The sequence below is a fragment of the Aotus nancymaae genome, unplaced genomic scaffold (assembly GCF_030222135.1).
Source record: "Aotus nancymaae isolate 86718 unplaced genomic scaffold, 86718_ANA_hifiasm-v0.15.2.pri h1tg000036l, whole genome shotgun sequence".
NCBI lineage: Eukaryota > Metazoa > Chordata > Mammalia > Primates > Aotidae > Aotus > Aotus nancymaae.
Genome location: NW_026988450.1, coordinates 75,525,270 through 75,546,659, shown reverse-complemented (window position 1 = coordinate 75,546,659; position 21,390 = coordinate 75,525,270). Strand labels below are relative to the sequence as shown.

The 21,390-nt window shown below is 38.5% G+C and overlaps 1 protein-coding gene across 2 annotated transcripts in view; it reads left to right on the top strand.

Annotated features, from left to right (window-relative positions):
* The window catches only part of LOC105716832 (uncharacterized), a 98,757-nt gene extending 78,614 nt beyond the window's left edge, over window positions 1-20,143 (top strand). For both annotated transcript variants that reach the window (XR_001107374.2, XM_012451640.2), the window contains one exon: window positions 19,824-20,143. Coding sequence is in view for 1 of the 2 variants with exons in the window: in XM_012451640.2 (XP_012307063.2) it covers window positions 19,824-20,005 (182 nt within the window). In the remaining variant the exon portion in view is untranslated. The remainder of the gene's footprint in view (window positions 1-19,823) is intronic.
* The last annotated feature ends 1,247 nt before the right edge of the window (window positions 20,144-21,390 follow it).

The following is a 21,390-nucleotide window of genomic DNA, read 5'->3' as shown; positions in this document are numbered from 1 at the left end:
GAAGAAAGGCAGGATCTTCCTATGATACCCTATTTGGGAAGGGAAGAGAGTGGAGAAAATGACAGCAAAGTTTCTTTTGACTGCACAACAGTGGATATCACTTCTCGTGGTGGTTCTGGCTCCTCAGGAGACCCACACTGATCTGCTGGTTGATGAAGATGATTACTTCTGAGACGAAAAAACTGCTCTTTCTGAAGACATGGGTATAGTTAGGCTGCTTCTGAAACATCTTTCTAGAAATCCTGTCTTCCTCTTTACTAGCTCCCAAATGTCTTGGTCTGAATTGGCTAACAAGGGGAGAAAGAGATCTGTGCTTCCTTTCTTAAAGGGATGCCTTTCAAACGCTGTTTTCCATCACAATCCTATTTTAAATCTTCCTTGATGTCTCCATGTGTGACTCAGAGCACAGCAGGGCTGCCTTGTTTAAGTAGAGCAGAGGTTCAGAGTTCCACCTCATTGCTTCCCCTTCTCTCCCTGAGATGACCTCTGAGATGCCTTTAGACTTCTGAGAATCTAGTTTGAAACCTTGAGATGGCTGGCTTTCTGCTTTGACCTTTTTTGCCAATTCAAATCAATGAATATTTATGGTGTGTCATCTACCCACAACACTGAGAGGTCTCGAGAGCATTCAGACATGAAAAATAGCCTGTGCCTGCTCTTCACAACCTCCTCTGCTCTATGGATGAATTATGCACTTAATTCTATTGTGATATGAATCCCCCTCTTCTTTCAACCAGCTCCACTGTGTGCCCATCACATGCCTCTCCTGTCCTTGGGCATGGCCATGAGCATGGTGTAAGTGCTCTAACCTCCTGAAGCCTGCTTCTGGACATCTCTTCTCCCTCCATTCCCTAAACCAGCTAGCCCCATCTTCCCTGCTCTCTGATCTTGGTCCTGCCCTTTTGATCCCCTTGTCCTCTTTAACTGCCTTCTGGGACTTTGTAGTATTTGCTTCCTTGACCTCTCTCTCAGGTCTTATATGCCAATTTTCCTTTGTGCTTTGTGCAAAGATTAACACAGACTATTCCCATACTCAGTTCTGGCCACCAGGACTCCATCTTGTGCTGTACAAATTATCTATAATTGCTATAATGTTTACACTTAAAACATTTACCTTAAAAAGTCATGTAAGGTCTTTAACGTTGGTCCAGTGACAGTCCTGCATGTTTTAGTACTCATCCTCCAATTATCGGTCATCCAGAAGCAATTAAACCAAGAGGTAGAGGGATAGTTGTGTACACACACACAGTCAGGTGTGTAAGGTGTCTCAGATTTGAAGACTCAGTTCCCTCTTCCTTGAGGTATCTCTCAATTCTGTGCTTCTGAACCCAACATGAACTCTGATCAATACCTGGGCCTTCTTCAGAAAGTTACCCACATGCATAACAGGCGAACTGCCAAGCAAAAGTTAAGGCCAAATTCTAGTGGTAATACCAACCCTGAGTGAGAGAGAGAGAGAGAGAGAGTGAGTGAGTGTGTGTGTGTGTGTGTATGTGTGTGTGTGGTGTATACAACTACCCCTCCATCCCTTGGTTTAATTGTTTGCTTCTGGATGGCCAATAACTGTAGGATGAGTACTAGAACATGTCAGAGTTTGTCACTGGGCCAACGTTAGACAGTATATCCTCCCATTAGTGTGATTATTACACCACTCTTGGGAAAGATGGATTTAACTGCCAGCGACCCCAATGCATTTTGAGAGGTCGACATTACACATTGTATCACAAGTGATGTGTTAAAATTTCAGATGTCCAGTTAGCCCATGCCAATATCCTGACTTTTACAGGCCTGACACAACTACATCTGCATCTTGTTTTCATGCCACCCTCGTGCTAACAGTCCCTACAGCCCAATCACTCTGTCATCTGTCAGTCCCAAGAATATGCCAAGGTTTGTTTAACAAGGTATTTGTGTTTGCTGTTCCTCTATCAGAAATACTGTTTTGATAACTGGACCCTTTTCCTCCATATAATTTTAGTTCAAATGTCACCACTTCAGACGTATATGCATGGATGTATGTATACCCATATGTATCTAAAATTGATTTCTGTATGTGTATATAAACAAATATGTTTGTATGTATATAATTGTAAAACCAACTCAGTATTTAATATAAATATATACACAGAGCAAACTGACCTCTATTTTGTGTACAGATAAATGCAGATCTTTATTTTGTATACAGATAAATGCACCCATTTATTTATTCAATGATAATAGGATAACGACTATTCAACAAATACTCTAATAAGTCAATACCATATGTCTTTGGAAATGCAGGGTGAGAAGATAGAATCTACAGCATCATAAGCCACAAATTCCCCTATGTTTAAGGTAGAATAATTTGTATTATATCAAATTATAATACAGATCAATATCTTACTATTTTGGTATATATTCTTTCTTCTGTCATACTCCTATACAGAATGAATATTCAAATTCAAATCTAGCTATATCTCATTTTTTTACTTAACATTGAATCACGACTTTTTGGCACTCAGCAGTAACTTTACTGTCCTTACAGTTTAATAGTGTATAATGTGCCATCTTACAGAATTATTATATTTATCAAACTATTACTCTTGTTTGACAGTTAAGTCTTTGTCACATTTTTTTGTGTATGTAGCAGTGCAAGAAACAGCTTTGTATATAGTAAAAAAAAAAGCAGTTAAAGATAAAGACAGAGCCTGCTATCTCTGTTTTGCTGAGATCTGAATAGGATTGATAGTTTTCTAAATGACTTGTTGTAAGTGTAAAGTATGTAGTCTTGAGAAAGCTATTTGAGCTCAAGGATGTGTTTGCGTGTGTGTGTGTGTGTGTTTGTGTGTGTGTGTGTGTCTGGGTGTCTATATGTAGTAGTATATTACATTTGATCATCCAAAAGATCAACCTAACAATTACATATGCAAATATGTTGACAGTGAATAATTTTTAGTATAATTAAAGTAAATAGGTTAGTTAAAAAGATGATCAAACTTCTGAATTCAATCAAATACAAGTCTTAGCAAAAATAGACTCAAACAGAGAGAGAGAGAGACATTCTTCTACCTCAGTAATAGCACACATATGCAGTTACATGTACACACACTCATCCACACAATGAGAAAAGCCTTCATGAAAAGGGACATTATCCCTCATATTTCAATTTATGAATGTCACTAATTGAAATATAATTATGGAATAATAATTCAGAGAATGGCCTCTGGAGTCAGACTGTCTGAATTCAAATCTCAGTTCCACCCTTGCTAATTCTGTACTTTTTGGCTGATTCTTTGGCTTATTTACATCCCCGTTTTTGCATCTATAAAATGATATTTAATGTTACATATGTCATAGATGATTCTCTGGCATAGATAGAATGAGATAATATATGTAAAGCTCTTAGCCTGGCTCGTGACAACCCCTCCACTGATGGTAGCTATAATTGCTGTTTTGATAGACTGGATTCTTTCATTATTTGTAGACGATCCAGGTTTTACTTCGGTATGTGATTTGACTTCTGTAAGGCAAAATTCTCCAAGAATTATGCCAAGAAAAGCTTTAAGAGAAGTATATTCTGATAGGGAAGGGAAGCTGATCTTCCTTTGTCCTTTTGAGGATTACTTTACTCTTGGGGTCATTAATTCATTCATCAAACCACTACTGGATTCCTATCATGTTCCAGGTACCGAGCTGGGTATGAGGAATTCAGAGAACAATAAAGACACAGTCCTTTTCGTCTTGGGGGTTTCAGCATTTAAAAATTCTCCAGTACATATCAGCACGTCTGTTTCTGGAGTCCTGCCATTCTCCTTTTAAAAGACTGGCTTAAGCTTGTGAAACATTTCTCTCTTCCTGGGATAAATATGAGGTGCAATGAAATTAAGAAAAAAAAATATTTACTAGGAAAGAATCTAAAAGAATTGAAAGCAGCAAGTACAAGCAATGCCCAGTTAGATATCCTATGAAGGAGCAGATTCTTGTATAGAAGGAAATCATCCTGAAACCCAGTCCTAGAATCCGTATTTTGCCTGGTTCTTGGCCTCTACACCATTCTCAGTGGTTGCTGATCTCTGGGTCTCTTTCAGATCCCCTGGCCTTCATGAAGCTGACAATCAACTCTTTTTGCTCTGTCTCAAGCTAGACGCAACAGACTTTACATTCTAAAAATAAAAAACCTTTCCCAACTTATTTCGCCCAGGATGGGGTTTTTACAGACAGGGGTCAGGGATGCCAGTTATTCTTTGAGTCTTCATGAACCTCCCCACCTAAGTTATTATCATATCCCCACGACCAGCCACGGTGATCGATTTCTCCATCCCACCAAGGATGTGTCTGTCCTACCCATTGAAAGTCTCAAGGCAGTTCTTCAATAGAAATATAGCGTGAGCCCCATATGAATCTTAAATTTTCTAGTCATTACCTTAAAAAAGTAAAAATAGAATTTTAAATTTTAGTTTAAGTAAATTTTAATAACATTTTATTTAACTCAACATATTACCAAAGTTGTTGAGATTTCAATATGTAACCAAATACAAATCATTAATGAGATATTTCAAATTCTGTTTTTCACATAAGTCTTTGGAGTCCAGTTTGTATTTTATACTTGCAGCATATATCCCAGTTCAGACTACCCACATTTTCAGTGTTCAGTGCTCACTTGTGGCTAGTGGCTAGTATGCTGTCCAGCACAAACCCCAGGAAATCCCAAGACCTTCACCACATAGCAATGCTAACATACATACTGCAAGAATTCTCCCACTCACTATTACAGGAGGGTCATTCTCTCATAACCTCTCACTTCCTTTTTCCCATGCACCCTTCCAGTACTAATAAATCAACTCTTCATCCAAGGACCATACCCAAAAGATGTTTCCCACAACGCTTTCAGGAAACTTCCATCTATACTACTCAACCTCAATCCAGCTCTCCCTACTGTATGTCACTGTTTCTCATTTCTACAGAAAATGCCTTGATACATCATTTTCAGAAAACGCTATTAGCATCTTAGGGTACATAGACCTGGGCTGAATAGGAATTAAAATTAGTGAACCTGATATATTCTGCATCTACTTTGGACCTGACCATGTGTGTAAACACAACCTATGTTTGTTTATGGCTTTGCCATTGTCTTAGCTGATCACTTCATTCTGTTAAATATTTTTTTTTTTCAATTAGAACACAGATTTGAAAGATAAATACACAGGGTGGATTTGTTACGTGGTTGAATTAATTGGTTCTTAACTCCAAATAATGGAGTTATTTGGAGCAGATAAAAATTAATACTACCAAAAGGATCTCTTGGGTGATGAGATATGTTACACACTTTTATAGAGTTCTCAATTTTCTTTTCCTTCATCTTATTTTTTCTATGGGAAAAAGAATTCACTGGACACAACATCATACACCAATATGTGAAAAGTAGCTTAGACTAGCAGTCTCATTCAAGTTTTACTTCTTCTGAGAAGAGTTCCTTTAACTGCCCAGAGCATCCCAGGAACCCCTAATCTATGTGCCTAGAGCTTTCTGTGTATATCTTCTAAAGTTCTTTTCATTGTAGTGTAATGGCTAAAATATGGACTTCAGAGCTAGACCTCTGAGTCTAAGTCCCAACTCTTGCACTGATTAGCTGTGTAGCCTTGGACCAGCTATTTAACCTCTCTAAGTCTCATTTTCTCTGTTAATACTACCTGCTTTTTGGAGTTGCTATGAGCAAATATATTAAAATACTTAGAATAGTTGTCTGGTAAGTATTAAGTGTTGGCTCTTATTCCAAAATTGCTTTGGGGATTTTGTTTTCTCAATGACCACTGTTGTTTTCAAATATAATTAGTCCCAACATTAATAAGATCCAAGCAAAACAAGTTCCTCTACTGCCGTTCCCATTTCTATCCAGGTTTTCATCATTCTTCTTTTTAAACTCACTCAGAACTTTGGAGGTGTTGTTAGTCCTTCTCAATGGTCTCCCTTATCCAGTTTGTTATAATGTTTATTGATGTTTTGCCTTCATAATTGATCCAAGAGAAACCAAGATCACAGAATTTAGAACCCAATGAGCTATCGTAGCACTGAAGTACACAAGCTGATTAATTTAGAGTACTTCTTCAGCTTCCAATCCTGTCTCCTCTGAAATATACAATATCTTAATGCCTATTTCATATTATAATTTCATCACCTCCCCACATGTATGTGAAAGAGATTTGCCTAGCACATGTTCTATATCCACATTTATAATGGCTCTTTTTATCTCTCAAACTGCTTGAATTTGGGGCTTGGAACAAATCACTTTGCTTATGGCTTTGCAGAACATGTTCTTTCTTCCCCCTCAGAGTCCTAAAATAGCAGTACTTAAAGTGACTCTAGAAGTTATCAATTACAATTTACTTCGGCAATGATTTTCTTTCCTAAAAATCATCTGCAAATTGATTTGTCCAGTCCCTGACTAGACACTCTTTCTACTTCAGCATCATCATTGTAAAAAATTATGTTGCTTGCTGGTGAAAACCCCTTCACTGTTATTCATTAATAAATTGGGCCGGGCGTGGTGGCTCACGCCTGTGGTCCCAGCACTTTGAGAGGCCAAGGCAGGTGGATCACGAGGTCAGGAGATTGAGACCATTCTGGCCAACATGGTGAAATCCCCTCCCTACTAAAAATACAAAAATTAGCTGGGCATGGTGACACACACCTGTGGTCCCAGCTACTCGGGAGGCTGAGGCAGGAGAATCGCTTGAACCTGGGAGACGGAAGTTGCAGTGACCGAGATCCCACCACTGCACTCCAGCCTGGCAACAGAGGGAGACTCTGTCTCAAAATAAATAAATAAATAAAATTAATTGGTCCACACTTCCTCAGATGTCCTTGAATAGGATATCCTAAAATGACCACTCTACAAACCACCTGCTGCACCTCAGTGTATCTTAAAGCCAGTCCCTATGAAGGAAACATCATCTGAGGTGTGTGGATGATAACCAGTAGGAGCCAGCTGAATGAATGCTGAGCTGAGTGAAGGAAGGCGAAGCGGCTAATCTATTAGACTTCAACCTTTTTAGTGCCTAATAATTGTATTTGTTTCTCAAAATTTATGAAAATATTTTAAGAAATGCAGTCAAGCTGAATGAGTCTTGGAAACATTGATAAATTATTTCTAGTGCCTCGAAAACATTAAAATATAGAATTTTCTTTCACCCAAATCTCATTAAACTGTCAGACATTTTTCTGCTTTTTCTAGTAACTTATCAAGGTATTTATGTGTATGCATGTGTGTGTCTATATATCTTGATAATCAGCTATGATGGGAAAGGAAACGCTGGAAAAGTGTTCGACAATTTAATGAGAGTTTGTGACATCCGTTTTCCAAGGCTCCACCACGTGCTGAGGTAGCTCGTTAAATTAGGGTGGTGCTGCAAATTCAAAGCTTCTCCCTATCCTTGGCAGAGTCCTGAGGTGCCCTTAGTGTTCTGCATATTTCAGTCCTTTGATTTGATTCTCAGATTCCCAATTCCTCTTGGCATTACCCTATCCTTCAACAAACTCCTCTACTTTTTGGTGTAAATGTCATTGTTTAACAGGAATCACAATTTTCAAGCTAAAATATAGACCTGGCATGGTAGAATTTAAGGCACAGATTTCTTTTCCTTTCTTGTTTCTATTATAACCCCATTAAATCATCTGCATTGTCTATCTATAAAACTTTTTTCTGCCATTCAAACCTCTTATTTGGGGGAAAGTTTCCAGAGATCCTAATGGTACTTGCTTTGGGTTGAAGTTTCAAAATTAGAACTTTAGATGAATAGTTTCTCCAGTCTTCAGTATTGGGCATGAGGTGGGGGAGTAAGGCTAAATGCTGATGAAGGGTAGGATCTTGGAGAACCACAAAGAACAGAAATAAACAGGCAGACTGACTTTATTGGGGTCCCTGACAGATGTCACAACAGGTGCTTAATTATATATTTTATCTTTCAATTCCTTTGCACCCCTGGCATGTGAGCATTATCACCCCACTTTATAAATGAAAGGACTGAGCTCAGAGAAATTCAATGACTTGCCTAGGTGGTAGAGTTGCAGTTAGAAAGCAGGTCTGAGGAACTCCATGGCCTGGCTTTTCCTTCTATTCTATTGACCCCTAAACTGTCACTCACCTCCTTTTCCTTTGCAAAGTCTCATGGGATACCTGGTGGGCTGTCCCAGCACCTTCAAGTTCAGCCTCCCCCTCTAACCTGTACATACTTGCAAGAAACAAAGCAGTACTGCACTTTCCTTTCTTACCAAACCCCCATTGGCAAGGAGACATCTCACCATCTCACGTGCCTTTGTTCACAGCAGGATACGGCAGCAGGAGTCATGCAGCAGCCCCAGGATTAAATAAGTGTTTTTCAAAACCCAGTATCAGACTCCTTACCTAGAAAAAGGCTTATTTTATTTTCAATTATCAAGCAGTTTTGCTTGAGATCCAAATAGATAAAGAATAGCAGCATGGTGTACCAGATACAGACTGTTTTGTCATTTGCAAAATAAGGATATTAATGCCTACATCATGGACACAGTGAGGCCTAAATGAAATATGTGTAGCGTATAGCAAGAGCACAGTAAATTATATGTATGTATTATTATTGACAGAAATATAATTAAAATGGGGTACTTAATATGTTTCAGGCATCGTTCTCAGTACTATATGGACATTAACAACCTCTCAGCTATCTTACAAGGAAGGTACTATTATTATCATCATTCTATAGTTGAGGAAACAACATAGACACTGATGATTTGGATTGAAGAGTTACAAATAATAATAATTTGCCAGTTAGGCACAGTGGCTTATCTCTGTAATCCCAGCACTTCGGGAGCTGAGACAGGTGGATCACCTGAGGTCAGGAGTTTGAGACTAGCCTGGCCAAGATGGTGAAATCTCATTTCTACTAAAAATACAAAAATTAGCTGGGGGTGGTGGCACATGCCTGTAGTCCAAGCTACTAGGGAGGCTGAGGCAGGTGGATGGTTTGAATCTGCGAGGCGCAGGTTGCAGTGAGCTGAGATCACGCCACTGTACCCCAGCCTGGGCGACAGAGCACTAATAACAGATTATTATTATCTCAAAAGTAATAATCTGCTATTAATTATGCAATTATTAACATTATCAACATAGATGATAAAGTACACAAACACCACCCCATAATAAATGATCTTATTTCATTTTCTAAAGTTTATGAGACAGAAAGTAGGTCCATTCTACCTAACCCTCATATAGGGATCATCCTGTAATTTCTTGATAGTTGGTCATTTAAATCTCATAAAATAGTCTTTCCCACTGTAGTACCAAATACTTGAAAGTTCTTCCTTCTGACCAAAACCAGCCTCCCTTTCATTTCCACTCAGCACTCTTGTATTTGCTCCCTAGAGCTACATTAACTTGTTTCATCTCTTTTCCCCTTGATGTCCTTTAAATATGTGAAGATTATGATCCCATTTCCCTGAGCCTCCTCTTCAGGCTGCATGTTCTCAGTCTCTTCAGCTGTTCCTCACACAGCAGCATGGTTACAGAGCTTCCCAACATGCTGGCCTCCCTGTTCTGGACACATTCCAGTTAGTCTTGCCCTCTTTAAGATAAGATTGAGAGTGATAGCCCGAGTGGGCAGTATGCGCTAAGAGAAGGGAGGGGACCATGCCGTGTACCAGCTGTGCAGCACTGAGAAAAGACTTGGACCTCTCTAAGCCAAAGCGTTCTAGGCTTTGCACTGGAACTATCGGTAGGTTTGTCGTGACTATGGAGTGATATGATGAAGTATGTAAAGCCCCTGATAGATAGTATTCATGCATAGACCCATGTATTTATTCTATGATAATATAAAAAAGGCTATTCAACAAATAGTCTAATGAGTCAATACTATATGCCTTTGGAAATGCAGAGTGAGAAGACAGATCTACAACATCATGGGCCACAAATTCCCCTGTTTAAGGTAGAATACTATGTATTATATCAAATGTGCTTGATATGCAATCAGCACTCTCTTTGTAAAATCATTGTTTCTACATATTCTATTAGTTTGCAATTCTCCTTTTGAAAATTTTGTTTTTACCCACTTCATAGAACCTGAGCTCTGTGAACAGATCACCTGGATTACATCTCAGACAACTAGCTATATGGTTTGGGACAAGTTTCTTTACCCACATCTATAAATTGGTCTTAACAATAGTATATTCTAATACAATGATAGTGAATATTAAATTAAAAAAAAGTGTACAAAGTGCTTTGATCAGTGCCTGGTACATAGTGAGTACACAACAGTTTAAGTGTTAGCCCTTATTTTATTATTATCATTGTTATTATGATTATTTTTTGAGACAAGTGTCTCACTCTGTCACCCAGGCTGGAGTGCAGTTGCATGATCTTGGCTCACTGCAACCTATACCTCCCGAGATCAAGCAGTTCTCCTGCCTCAGCCTCCCAAATAGCTGGGATTACAGGCTCATACCACCATGCCCAGCTAATTTTTGTATTTTAGTATTTTATTTCACCATGTTGGCCAGGCTGGTCTCAAACTCCTGACCTCAAGTGATCTGCCCACCTCAGCCTCCCAAAGTGCTGGGATTACAGGCATGAGCCACTGTACCCAGACTATTATTTTTATATTGGCCAGTTTTTTTGAACCCATTGGTCCATTATTTGTTTTTTGAACCGATGACCAAACATTTATAGATCTTCTGGCAATTTAGTAGGATGACTGCTGATAGGATGATTTCTGTGTTCTGATATCAAGAAACTCCCAGTCGAATGGGGGAGATGCACATATAAATAAGGTACTCCGATAATGCACATATAAACAATGCAATTGTGCTATAAGAACAATGGCAGCATATGTTCAGGAAGTTAAAGAGAAGAAACCAAATAAAGGGGTAAATAACTCTCAGGGTGATCAGAAGGTTCTAACTGCAGGATCTGATGCCTGATCTGTGTTTTAAGGAATAAAATAAAGTTAGCCCACTTGGGCATTTTTGACCAAATAAATAGATCACATCATGTAAATATGTCCAAATAAATGTTTTCAAAATACTGTCTTTACAGTATGATTTTCTCTTGAGAGCAGTTCTCTCATTCACTTTGAAAATGCCACTCTTGCCTTGCAGGGACAGTTCAAGTGGGTCTATTTTTACAAACACATCTGCTGGCTACTGACAGTCACTTCTTATTTACAGAGAAGGTCAGCAAATTTGGAACATCGGCTTTTTCATAAAAGCGAAACATGTTATCTTTCTCTCTCTTTATTGTTCTGCGGCCTCTTTAAAAACTTTGCCATGAGGTCACTTCCACAATAAAATCTGTATTGTAAAAAAGATTTCTACTGTCATTTCCCATCTCCTGAAAACTACTGCAAAATAGTTTTAGAATTAGAATACTAATTCTCTCTTGTTTTAGGGATTTCAACCTCATTAATTACATTACATATAGTATTCTTTATGCTTTCAACTTCAGTGCAATAAATTGCCTATGACTTAAGCAGTAAGTAAGTTTAAAGCATGGTGAGACCCATAAATTTAACCTATTTTTTTTCTTTTTAAAGAGAGCATCTGCTCCGCATTTCTACCATAAAGCCATGTGTTTAGTCAACTACTGCCTGTGAGGGCATCTTTGCTTTATAGGATCACACTTGAGAAGGTGTTTTTTGATGTCCTTGAATATTAAATGAGAATTCAGAAAATCCTATGGACAGAAACATGGTAGAAATATTTGTAGTATTTGTAGTTGCATGCCACCATGCACCGTATAGTATACATTCTATTGTGTAATTGATTGTGTATTTCTCTAAATTTTTAGCGAGGCTGCCTATATGTAGCACGATACTATTTGTGGATGAAGTAATACATTTTGGCTTCTCACCATATTGTTCTCCATCTATTATGTCAGCCTTTATTGTAGCAGGATATAGCCACAGTGATGTATGGTTTTTTAATTTTATGTTTTGCTGTTGATGACAAAACTTAAACATACGCTTCCGTATTATCATTAAGTTTACTTAAATTTCATGAAGTCTTGGATTGAGTAATATAATTTTAAACCTTCCAGAAAAAAAGAAATAACCTGTTAAGGTCTGTCGTTATAGCCATCACACTTGCTTATTGAATGTCTTGCTCGTTGTGATGGCTTAGTACTGTGACCAGGAAATATCACAAGGCACAGATAACACTTGAGGTAAGGTTCGCAGCAAATGTTGGTAGGCCTAAATCTATACTTCAGACCTGGCGCGGTGACTCCCGCCTGTAATCCCAGCATGTTGGGAAGGTGAGCCGGGTGGATCATGAGGTCAGGAGTTCCAGACTAGCCTGGCCAACATGGTGAAATCCCGTCTCTTCTAAAGATACAAAAAATTAGCCGGGTGTAGTGACACACACCTGTAATTCCAGCTATTGGGGAGGCCGAGACACAAGACACGCTTGACCCTGGAGGTGGAGGTTGCAGTGAGACAAGATCACGCCATCGCACTCCGCCTGGGCAACAGGGCGAGACTCCGTTTCAATAAATAAATAAATTCATACTTCAAAGAGGACTCTTAATCATTTCCTTGTTTTGGGCTAACTTCTTGTCAGATCTCATTAGATCATCATTGTCTTCCCCCTCTAATGCTGTCAAAGAAAAAAACAAAGCAAAAAAATACCTCGTCACAAGATTGTGAGGGGTGCTGGCTCCGCTGTTTTCTTGCTGCTTGATGCCAGCATTATTGGTATTTTTGCAGTTTCTTTACAGGAAGCTTTTAAAGCCACTCATTCAGTTTGAGAGGGTTAGTTTAATGAAAACTTGATACCCTTGTCCACCAAGCCCCAGAGCAGAGCCGTGGTAGCTGCAGCCAGGGGGAAGCACACAGACTCGGAGGCTGGCCTGGGGACGCTGGAGAAGAGGGGAAGGAAACTGCCATTTATTGGGCATTGCATCTCTCCCCAAATGAGAGTTTCCCTTATGCAAAATTTAATTATATGCAAATTTACATCTGTATATTTTGAGGCAACCATGGAAATTTTGGTTCCAGCAAATGCGAATTTTGTGACGCTTATTATAGATAATTAGAAAAAGAAGGAGCGAGTGTAGAAAATAGAGATAAAGCAGACCCAGAACAGCAAATTAAATTCTTTGGAGGCTTTGCAAAAGGCAATGCATGCAAGGAAAATAGAATCTAATTTTAGAACAGCATTCTGCAGGTGGCCACGAGGAGGAAGTGGAGTAGGGTATAAGAGGTACTGCGAGGGCGGGTCCCATGGAGGCTTAAGAGGTGGGGCTGTTGGGGCATTAACCACTCTTGGAGACATAAGATCCCACAGGCACAGACGGGAGGATCAGCTTCAGGGAAGAACAAGCTGGTAAATAAACAAGTATCTTAGCATTTGCATTACCTCAACTAAACAAAGACCATATCTGCAACAAAGTAGAAGTTATTTTCTTAAGAGTTTCTGTTGATAAGGGATTCAATATCCATGAATAGTGAAGGATTTACTGTTGAACATTTAAAATGTGTAAAATGTTTTAAGATTGTCTTACGATGATGTCTTTATCATTATATATTAGTAAATTAAATATTTACTTATAAATTGTATAGATTTATTAGCAGCCTCAGTTCTTCATCCCACTTTTTTAGGTTCACGAAATTAAATTACATAGTCTTTTGCCAATTCACCCACTTTGTGGGTTTTTAGGACCTGCCTCTGGCATTTTGACGGAAATACTTTTTATCAGAAACATCGCTAGGAACTTTATTTATGCTATTTAATTTCATCCTTAAATCCACTTACAGCCTAAACAAATGCTGATCACTGTAGTAAATAGGCACTCTGCACTTGTGTGCTAAACTTTCAGGTATTATTTTTAATGTTTTTCGGAAAAGAAATCTGAGGTCCAGAGAACTGGGAATAATGCTAACTGAACTGGAATTAATCTGTATTAGTTTTCAGTTGCGAATGTAACAAATTGTCTCAAGTTTAATAGCTTAAAACAATATAATTGTCTTACAGCTCTGGGTGTCTTAAAATGGGTCCAAAATGGGTCTTACTGGGTTAAAATCAAGAAGTTGGCAGGGCTGCTTTCCTTCTGCCAGCCTTAGGGGAGAATCTGTTTCCTTGCCTCTTCCATCTTTTAGAGGCTGTTTACATTGCTTGGCTTCTGACATAGTTGGGATGTTTGTCTCCCGAAAACCTCATGTTGAAATTTGATCTCAATGTTGGATGTAGGGCGTAATGGGAGGTGTCTGGGTGATGAGGGTGGATTGTTTATGAATAGATTAATGCTCTTTTGCTCTCTCTGGGGCCAGGGAAGTGAGTTCTTAAACTTACTCTTAAGAGAACTGGTTGTTCCATTGTGGAAGACACTGTGGCAATTCCTCAAGGATCTAGAACCAGAAATATCATTTGACCCAGCAATCCCATTACTGGATATATACCCAAAGGATTATAAATCATTCTACTCTAAAGATACATGCACCCATATGTTTACTGCAGCACTATTCACAATATCAAAGACTTGGAACCAATCCAAATGCCCATCAATGATAGACTGGATTACAAAAATGTGACACATATATACCATGGAATACTATGCAGACATATAAAAGGCTGAGTTCATGTCCTTTGCAGGGACATGGATGAAGCTGGAAACCATCATTCTCTGCAAACTAACACAAGAACAGAAAACCAAATACCGCATGTACTCATTCATAAGTGAGAGTTGAACAATGAGAACACATGGACACAGGGAAGGGAACGTCAAACACCAGGGACTGTCGGGGGCTGAGGGGCTAAAGGAGGGATAGCATTAGGAGAAATACCTAATGTAGAAGATGGGTTGGTGGGTGCAGCGAACTACCATGGCACATGTATAACTATGTAATAAGCTTGCACGTTCTGCATATGTATTCCAGAATTTAAGTATGGCATCTCCTCCCTCTCTCTTGCTTCCCCTCGCCCATGTGATCTCTACACACACCAGCTCCCCTTCATGTTCTGACATGAGTGGAAACATCCTGAGGCCCTTGCCAGATGCAGCTGCCCAGTATTAAACTTTTCCAGACATGAAAATAGTGAGCAAAATAAATCTTTCAAAAAATAAATTACCCAGCTCCAGCTATTCCTTTATAGCAATACTATACAGACTAAGACAGTTTGTGACTCCTTCCATCTCTAAAGCCAACATCACTCTAACCTCTTCTTTGTCTTCATATTTTTTATTGTAACCTTCATTTTCCTGCTTCTCTGTTTTCTTTACAAGGACCTTTGTAAATACATTGATTCCATATGAAGAATCCAGGATATTATCCACATCTCAAAATCCCTTCATTTAATCACATCTATAAAGTGTCTTTTGTCATGCAAATTAACGTTTACAGATCTTAGAGATTAGGACATAGACACCTTGTGGGCCATTGCATACCACATAAACACAGATATGTCTAAAGATAGTGCCTAAGAAACTTGTATTTTAAATTCATTTACTCATCCAATAATTTTTTATTCATACCTGCTATTTGCAAGCCTATGTACTAATCCCTAAGGATATAACGTTGAACAAGGTAGTCAAATCTCTGCAGCTCAAATATCTCCTAGGCTAGCTGATAGTTCCTTAACTGCCCCCTAACCTCTCTCTCCACCTCTAGCAAGATACTAATCAATAAAAATTTATCCAGTTTGTTTAATGGACGAACTGGACACCTCATGAGGTGTTCAATGGACACCTCATGCTAGGTAGAAATGGAAAGGAAAAAATATAAATTAACATCTGTGCTCTCAAAGATTATTCAATCTAGATGAGAAGATGAAATACAAAGAGAATAAAGGCAAACAGATAGAGGAAAAAAATGTAATGTTTGCTTTGGCAGAGGACTTCCTTTGAAAGCACTTGGAGTAGAAGAGGTATAATCTGATGTTGTTCTAGTCAGTAAACAGAAAGGCTTAGGGAGGTAGAAACTTACCCTGTATGAGTGAAAGGAAAGGATTCATTAATTCAATCCTGAAAAGAAAGAGAAATTAAGAGTTGATCAGGAGATGGGCAGTCCAGGAAGAGACAGAGAATCTGAGACTTGGAGATGCACTATTGCATGTTGCTTAGGACGGGGAAGGGAAGACAACAGAGTTGTTTTATTTTTGTTTTTGTTTTTTTAGAATGAAGAGCTCTATTTACAGGTTAATGTTGTATGTGCTCCTGCAATTAAATTTGCCTTCACTTTTACTTAAAATTCTCAATTTGGGTTGCTGTGTTTAAGAATTATTGGTGTGAGGGGAGTGTGGGATGGAGGAGGACAGTAGTAGTTACTGAGTTTTATGCCCGGGTTAATGAGTTATAGCACAGAGATGACAAGAAATGATGTAGGAAACCTGGATGAAAAGGGGATTTGGGATATAAGGCTGGGAATTGACAGATCTCTGAGGGGAAGGACTTTCACTCCTAAATATTCTAGCATTAGCAGAGGGGTAGAGAATTTTTTCAACTGGGTCATGAGGGAAAGCGACGTCTTTGGCTGGCATCTGGGTTCCATGAATCTAATGGGGAGTGTAGATTTCAGTGGCACAGGGAGCAGACTGGAGCTCAGAAGAAGAAGAGGTCAGTGACATCCAAATAGCCCCAAGGGCGGGCAGAGATAGAAATGCAAGTAGAAACACAAAAACAAGACACAGATGTACCTAAAAACCAACGTTAGATCAATGATAGAAAGGTGATCTATCTATGCTAACCCTTTTAACTCTTACACCACCACCCTGAAGTAGGAATCACTATCCTTTTTTTTAAAGTTATGAATATATCTGTTAACTTACCAAATATTCACTACACATTGTGATGATAAGTTTTATGTGTCAGCTTGATAAACTTACTCTATTAGTCCATTCTCATGCTGCTATAAAGAACTGCCGAAGACTGAGTAATTTATAAAGAAAAGAGATTTAATTGACTCACAGTTCAGCATGGCTGAGAGGTCCTAGGAAACTTACGATCATGGCAGAAGGGGAAGCAAACATCTCCTTCACATGGCAGCAGGAAGAAGGAGAATGAGAACTGAGCAAAGGGGCAAGCCCTTTATAAAACCATCAGATCTCATGAGAACTCACTATCATGAGAAAAGGATGGGGAAAATTGCTCCTATGATTCAATTCTCTCCACCTGGTTTCTCCCACAACACATGGGGATTATGGAAACTACAATTTAAGATGAGATTTGGGTGGGGACACAGCCAAATCATATCAGTTACAGTTCCCAGTTATTCAAACACTAATTTAGGTGTTACTGTAATGATATTTTATAGATGTGATTAAAGTCCAGAATCAATTGGTTTTGAGTAAGGGAGATTATTTTAGATGATGTGAGTGAACTGGTTTAATCAACTGAAAGTCCTTGAGAGCAAAACCGAGACTTCTCTGAAGAAAAGGAGCATCCACATGAGTATTGCAGTTTCATCCTGGGCCCACAAGTTCCAGCTTGCTTTCTTGCTGCCTGCTCTGTGGACTTAGGATTTGCCTACCCAGTGCCCACAATTACATAGGTCAATCCTTTGCAATAAATCTCTTAATATAGATATCTACTGCTTTGTTTTTCTCTGGTTAAATCCTGATGAGATAGACACAGTGATGCCTCTATTTTGAATCCACAACAATAGGGCCTTTGTATTTTCCCTCATTTGTATGTGTGTGTCCTACAAAAAGCACCTGGCTCTCAGCAATATCATTTTTTAATTTCCTTCTTAGCCCTTCCTAGTGTCATACAGAAGACTTTCTTCACCCAAGCTTTTGGGGTCGCACATTTATTTTCTGGATGTATTGATTTTATAATCAATCAAACTATTGATTTTTTTATTTGATATTTATATTTGTATAGCTCCCAAACCAGTTGGTTTTTCTTCAACCTCTTGTTTCTGCTTCATGCAGGAATCTTCCATAGTTCCTCAAGGTCACTTACTATGATTATCATAATATTTAAACATCATAGTTCAATGTTATGAAATTCAAACTTGTGGTCTTTTTATATTTATTATAGCCCAGAAGCCAGTACAGTGCTTGCTATATCACTGATGCTTAAAACAATTATGAAATAAATGGAGTGTCTATTTTAGGTTTAAAAATGCATTTATCAGGTAGACCATGAACCCCTTAAACACAAAGACTGTATATGCATGTCTGTGCTCATTTCATAACCTTTCATGGCTACAGAAAACTTGTTGATGGATTAAAGGGTGCTCAGTTTTGACTTGGCGACCAGGTGATGATGCTGAACAATTAGAGCTAAAGTTGATTAAATCTGTAGTGCCTCTTATACGGAATGGCTCTGAGATTGCTGTCAGAGGTGTGTCTACATTTGGGGACCAGCAGATCCTAGCTAGAAGAAGATAGAAAAATGAAAGGGTATGACATCGTGAAGGTAAAATGAAGATAACTTTGCAATCAATTTATTAAAAGGGCAAAATATGTCTACTGGAAAACATCTGTAAGACTAGAAAATCTGGTCTTCAGCATAGTTAGTGTTCAAAATAATTTTAACACTTAAAAAGCATGGTCTCTTCATAAGGCACGTCACAATCATACTAGTTTCCCCACACAACTAAGCATTATATATCAACTTTGAAAACCCTCATATGGTTAAAGGAGAAATTTGATAAAATACGCATGAGGAGACAATGGAATACTTAGGATAGAAAGCTTCCAGCTTCGTAGACTCAATCCACAGTAAATCCCAAGAACTAAGTCACTTCTAATTAAATACAGGCATGTTGCCATGTGGGGCTCAAAGCCAGCTCCTGATTGCAGTCAAGACTGCTTATTTTTCTCTCTGAGGATTCGGGAACTCCCAGAAGTTAATGACAGTCTTGACAGCCAACATCCAAGTGGAGAGTGAAAACAGCTTTATCAAACCTGCTGTTTGAAATACATAACATCAAGCATCTAGATGTTTGGAGACATCTGGTATTGGGAGTGAAACTTCTCCCTCTCTGCTCAGCTATCTGAGAAAGATCAAACTAGCAGAATATCAACCTCTTGGAATCTGGCCTATACACAGGTGATGCGCAGTAGAAGGCTGCTCAGCTTCCACCTTCATCAGACAGGCTCTTGCTCACTGACACTTTTCCACAGTAGGTGGCTCAGGATCACCTCTGGACTTAGATCCAGGATGCCTCCACAGAGAAAGTCTTCCAATCTGATCTTTCGCCCATGCAAATTCTCCATAGATTTTAGCATTTCCTGAATTCCAGAAAGCTATCCACTCCTCAATCTCTGGCCTTACCTTACTTACTGATTTTGTTTTCTTTTTTGAACTTTCCTAGCACACACTTTTGCACTTGATGTTATACGTGTCATTTATTGATGTCTTCCATACACTCCAAAGCACTTCTTGCTTTATGAGGCTTCTATTAACTCACACTTTCCATTTGGATTCTGAGTTTCTGATATTGTATCTGAGAAGACAGCAAGTGCTGTTACTTAAGCAAGTTGGTGAGCACCACAATATTTTGGGGGTAAAGCTCATAAAATGATAATTGTAATTTAGCTTCAAAGGAATTTCTAACATTTCCCAAATCTAATATATAATGTTTCTATTTTTTATCTTGCGTATATTTGATCCTATTTAAAAAGCAATAAAAGTACTAAGATCAAAGAGATCTTGTCTTAATGCCATATCCCCAGTGGAGATGCTCAACCAATATTTATTAAACCTATCAACAGAAAGCGTATTGATTTATTTTCTCTTAAAAGCAAACATATATTATGATTAATTTTATTTGTTAATGCATATTTTCATACTAGTTGTCTTAGTCTGTTTTTGCTACCATCACAAAATACCTGAAATTGGGTAATTTATTAAAAAACAGGAATTTATTTTATTCCAGTTCTGGAGAAAATGAGATGTCCAGGAGCAAGCTGTTGGCTGGTTCTGTTGGCTGGTGATGGCTCCTCTGCGTCCAAGATGACATTTTGTTGCTGTGACCTCCAGAAGAGAGGAACACTGTGTCTTCACTTACAGAAGGTGGAAGGGCAAGAGACAGAATGCTGCGAGAAGCCTCTTTTATGAGATCCTTCCTTGCATTCATGGGGGAGGCACTCATGGCCTAACCACCTCCTAAAGAACCTACCATCATGTGTAATACCATCACATCAGCCATTAAATTTCAGTGCCTGAATTTTGGAGGGAACACCTTCAAACCACAGCATCTATTTAGGCTAAAAAGATACAAGATGTTTTACCTGGAGGATGTGAGTGACAAAATCCTCACTCTTTTATTTCTCACTATTTCTAAAAGAAATTTGGCTTTGATTTATTTAGATTTGGTTTATACATGCATTTCCAGGTATATATGTAACATATTTGTCTTAAGACTCATCAGTAGTTTCATCTAGACATTAGTCTATCTTTCCAAGTATATTTAAGTTGCTGGAAAGTCCTTCTTTCTACTTTTTCTCATATGTCATACTGAATCTCTAACACTCCTGAACATCAACTTGCTAAGATGCAGATTCCTGACCTTCCTCTTAGAGTGTCTGACTCAGTGGGTCTAAGGAGAGACCCAGCTATCTGCATTTATAATAACCTAAATGATTCTAGTAAAGAGGTCTCAGGGGAAACATTATCCCATTGCATTGCATCTAGTTCCCTTTGGACTATAGCAGGACTTCAGGACCTCTTATTCAGTCCTTCTTTTTTCATCTATTAAAAGATAATTTTCAAAAAATAATTTTTTCATACTCTCATACTGACAGAAATATGAACAGGTATTAAAGATTTAATTTAATTCATTACTGAGAAAACTGAAGAGATGTTAGAATGAGTCCAAGGGAAACCCAGAAATACATTTATAGATCTGGAATATAGAAATAAATGGGCAAATAGAGGCAAAACTACTAGCATTTTCCACAATGAGGAAGACAAGTCAATTAAATCACCACTGGACACAATTTACATGTCCATAGACAAGAATTATACACATTAATATTAGTTTACAGAACTATAAAATGGCTCAAAGATAATGAAAGACTAGAATTGTATAATCTGAAAGGGTATGATTCAAACAACATGCACTTTCCATTGAAGCACAGTATTTTTCTACTTGTGCTGGAGAATAATCCAAGAAAAGAGAAAATCCTGAATCTACAGAATGGGGGTCAGAGTGATCAGAGTGTATATGGAAAGACAAGTAATCTCACAGGGTTAAAACTTAGGGGCAGGAGGTCAAAGCCCCAGTTAAGAGATGGCAGAGAGGGCGGAAGGACAGCAGAACTGTGAAGTTGCAAGTAACCATGAGAGGAATGTAACACATGGTCTTGGACCCACTAAGAATTGGACATTGTTGTGGTATTGCCAACTCATCTCTTGGGCATTGAGCAAACCTTATTCCAGAAATGTTATTCCATAATTGCCTGATGACCAGCAGGTCATAACTTTCCCTTTTTGAAAGTTTG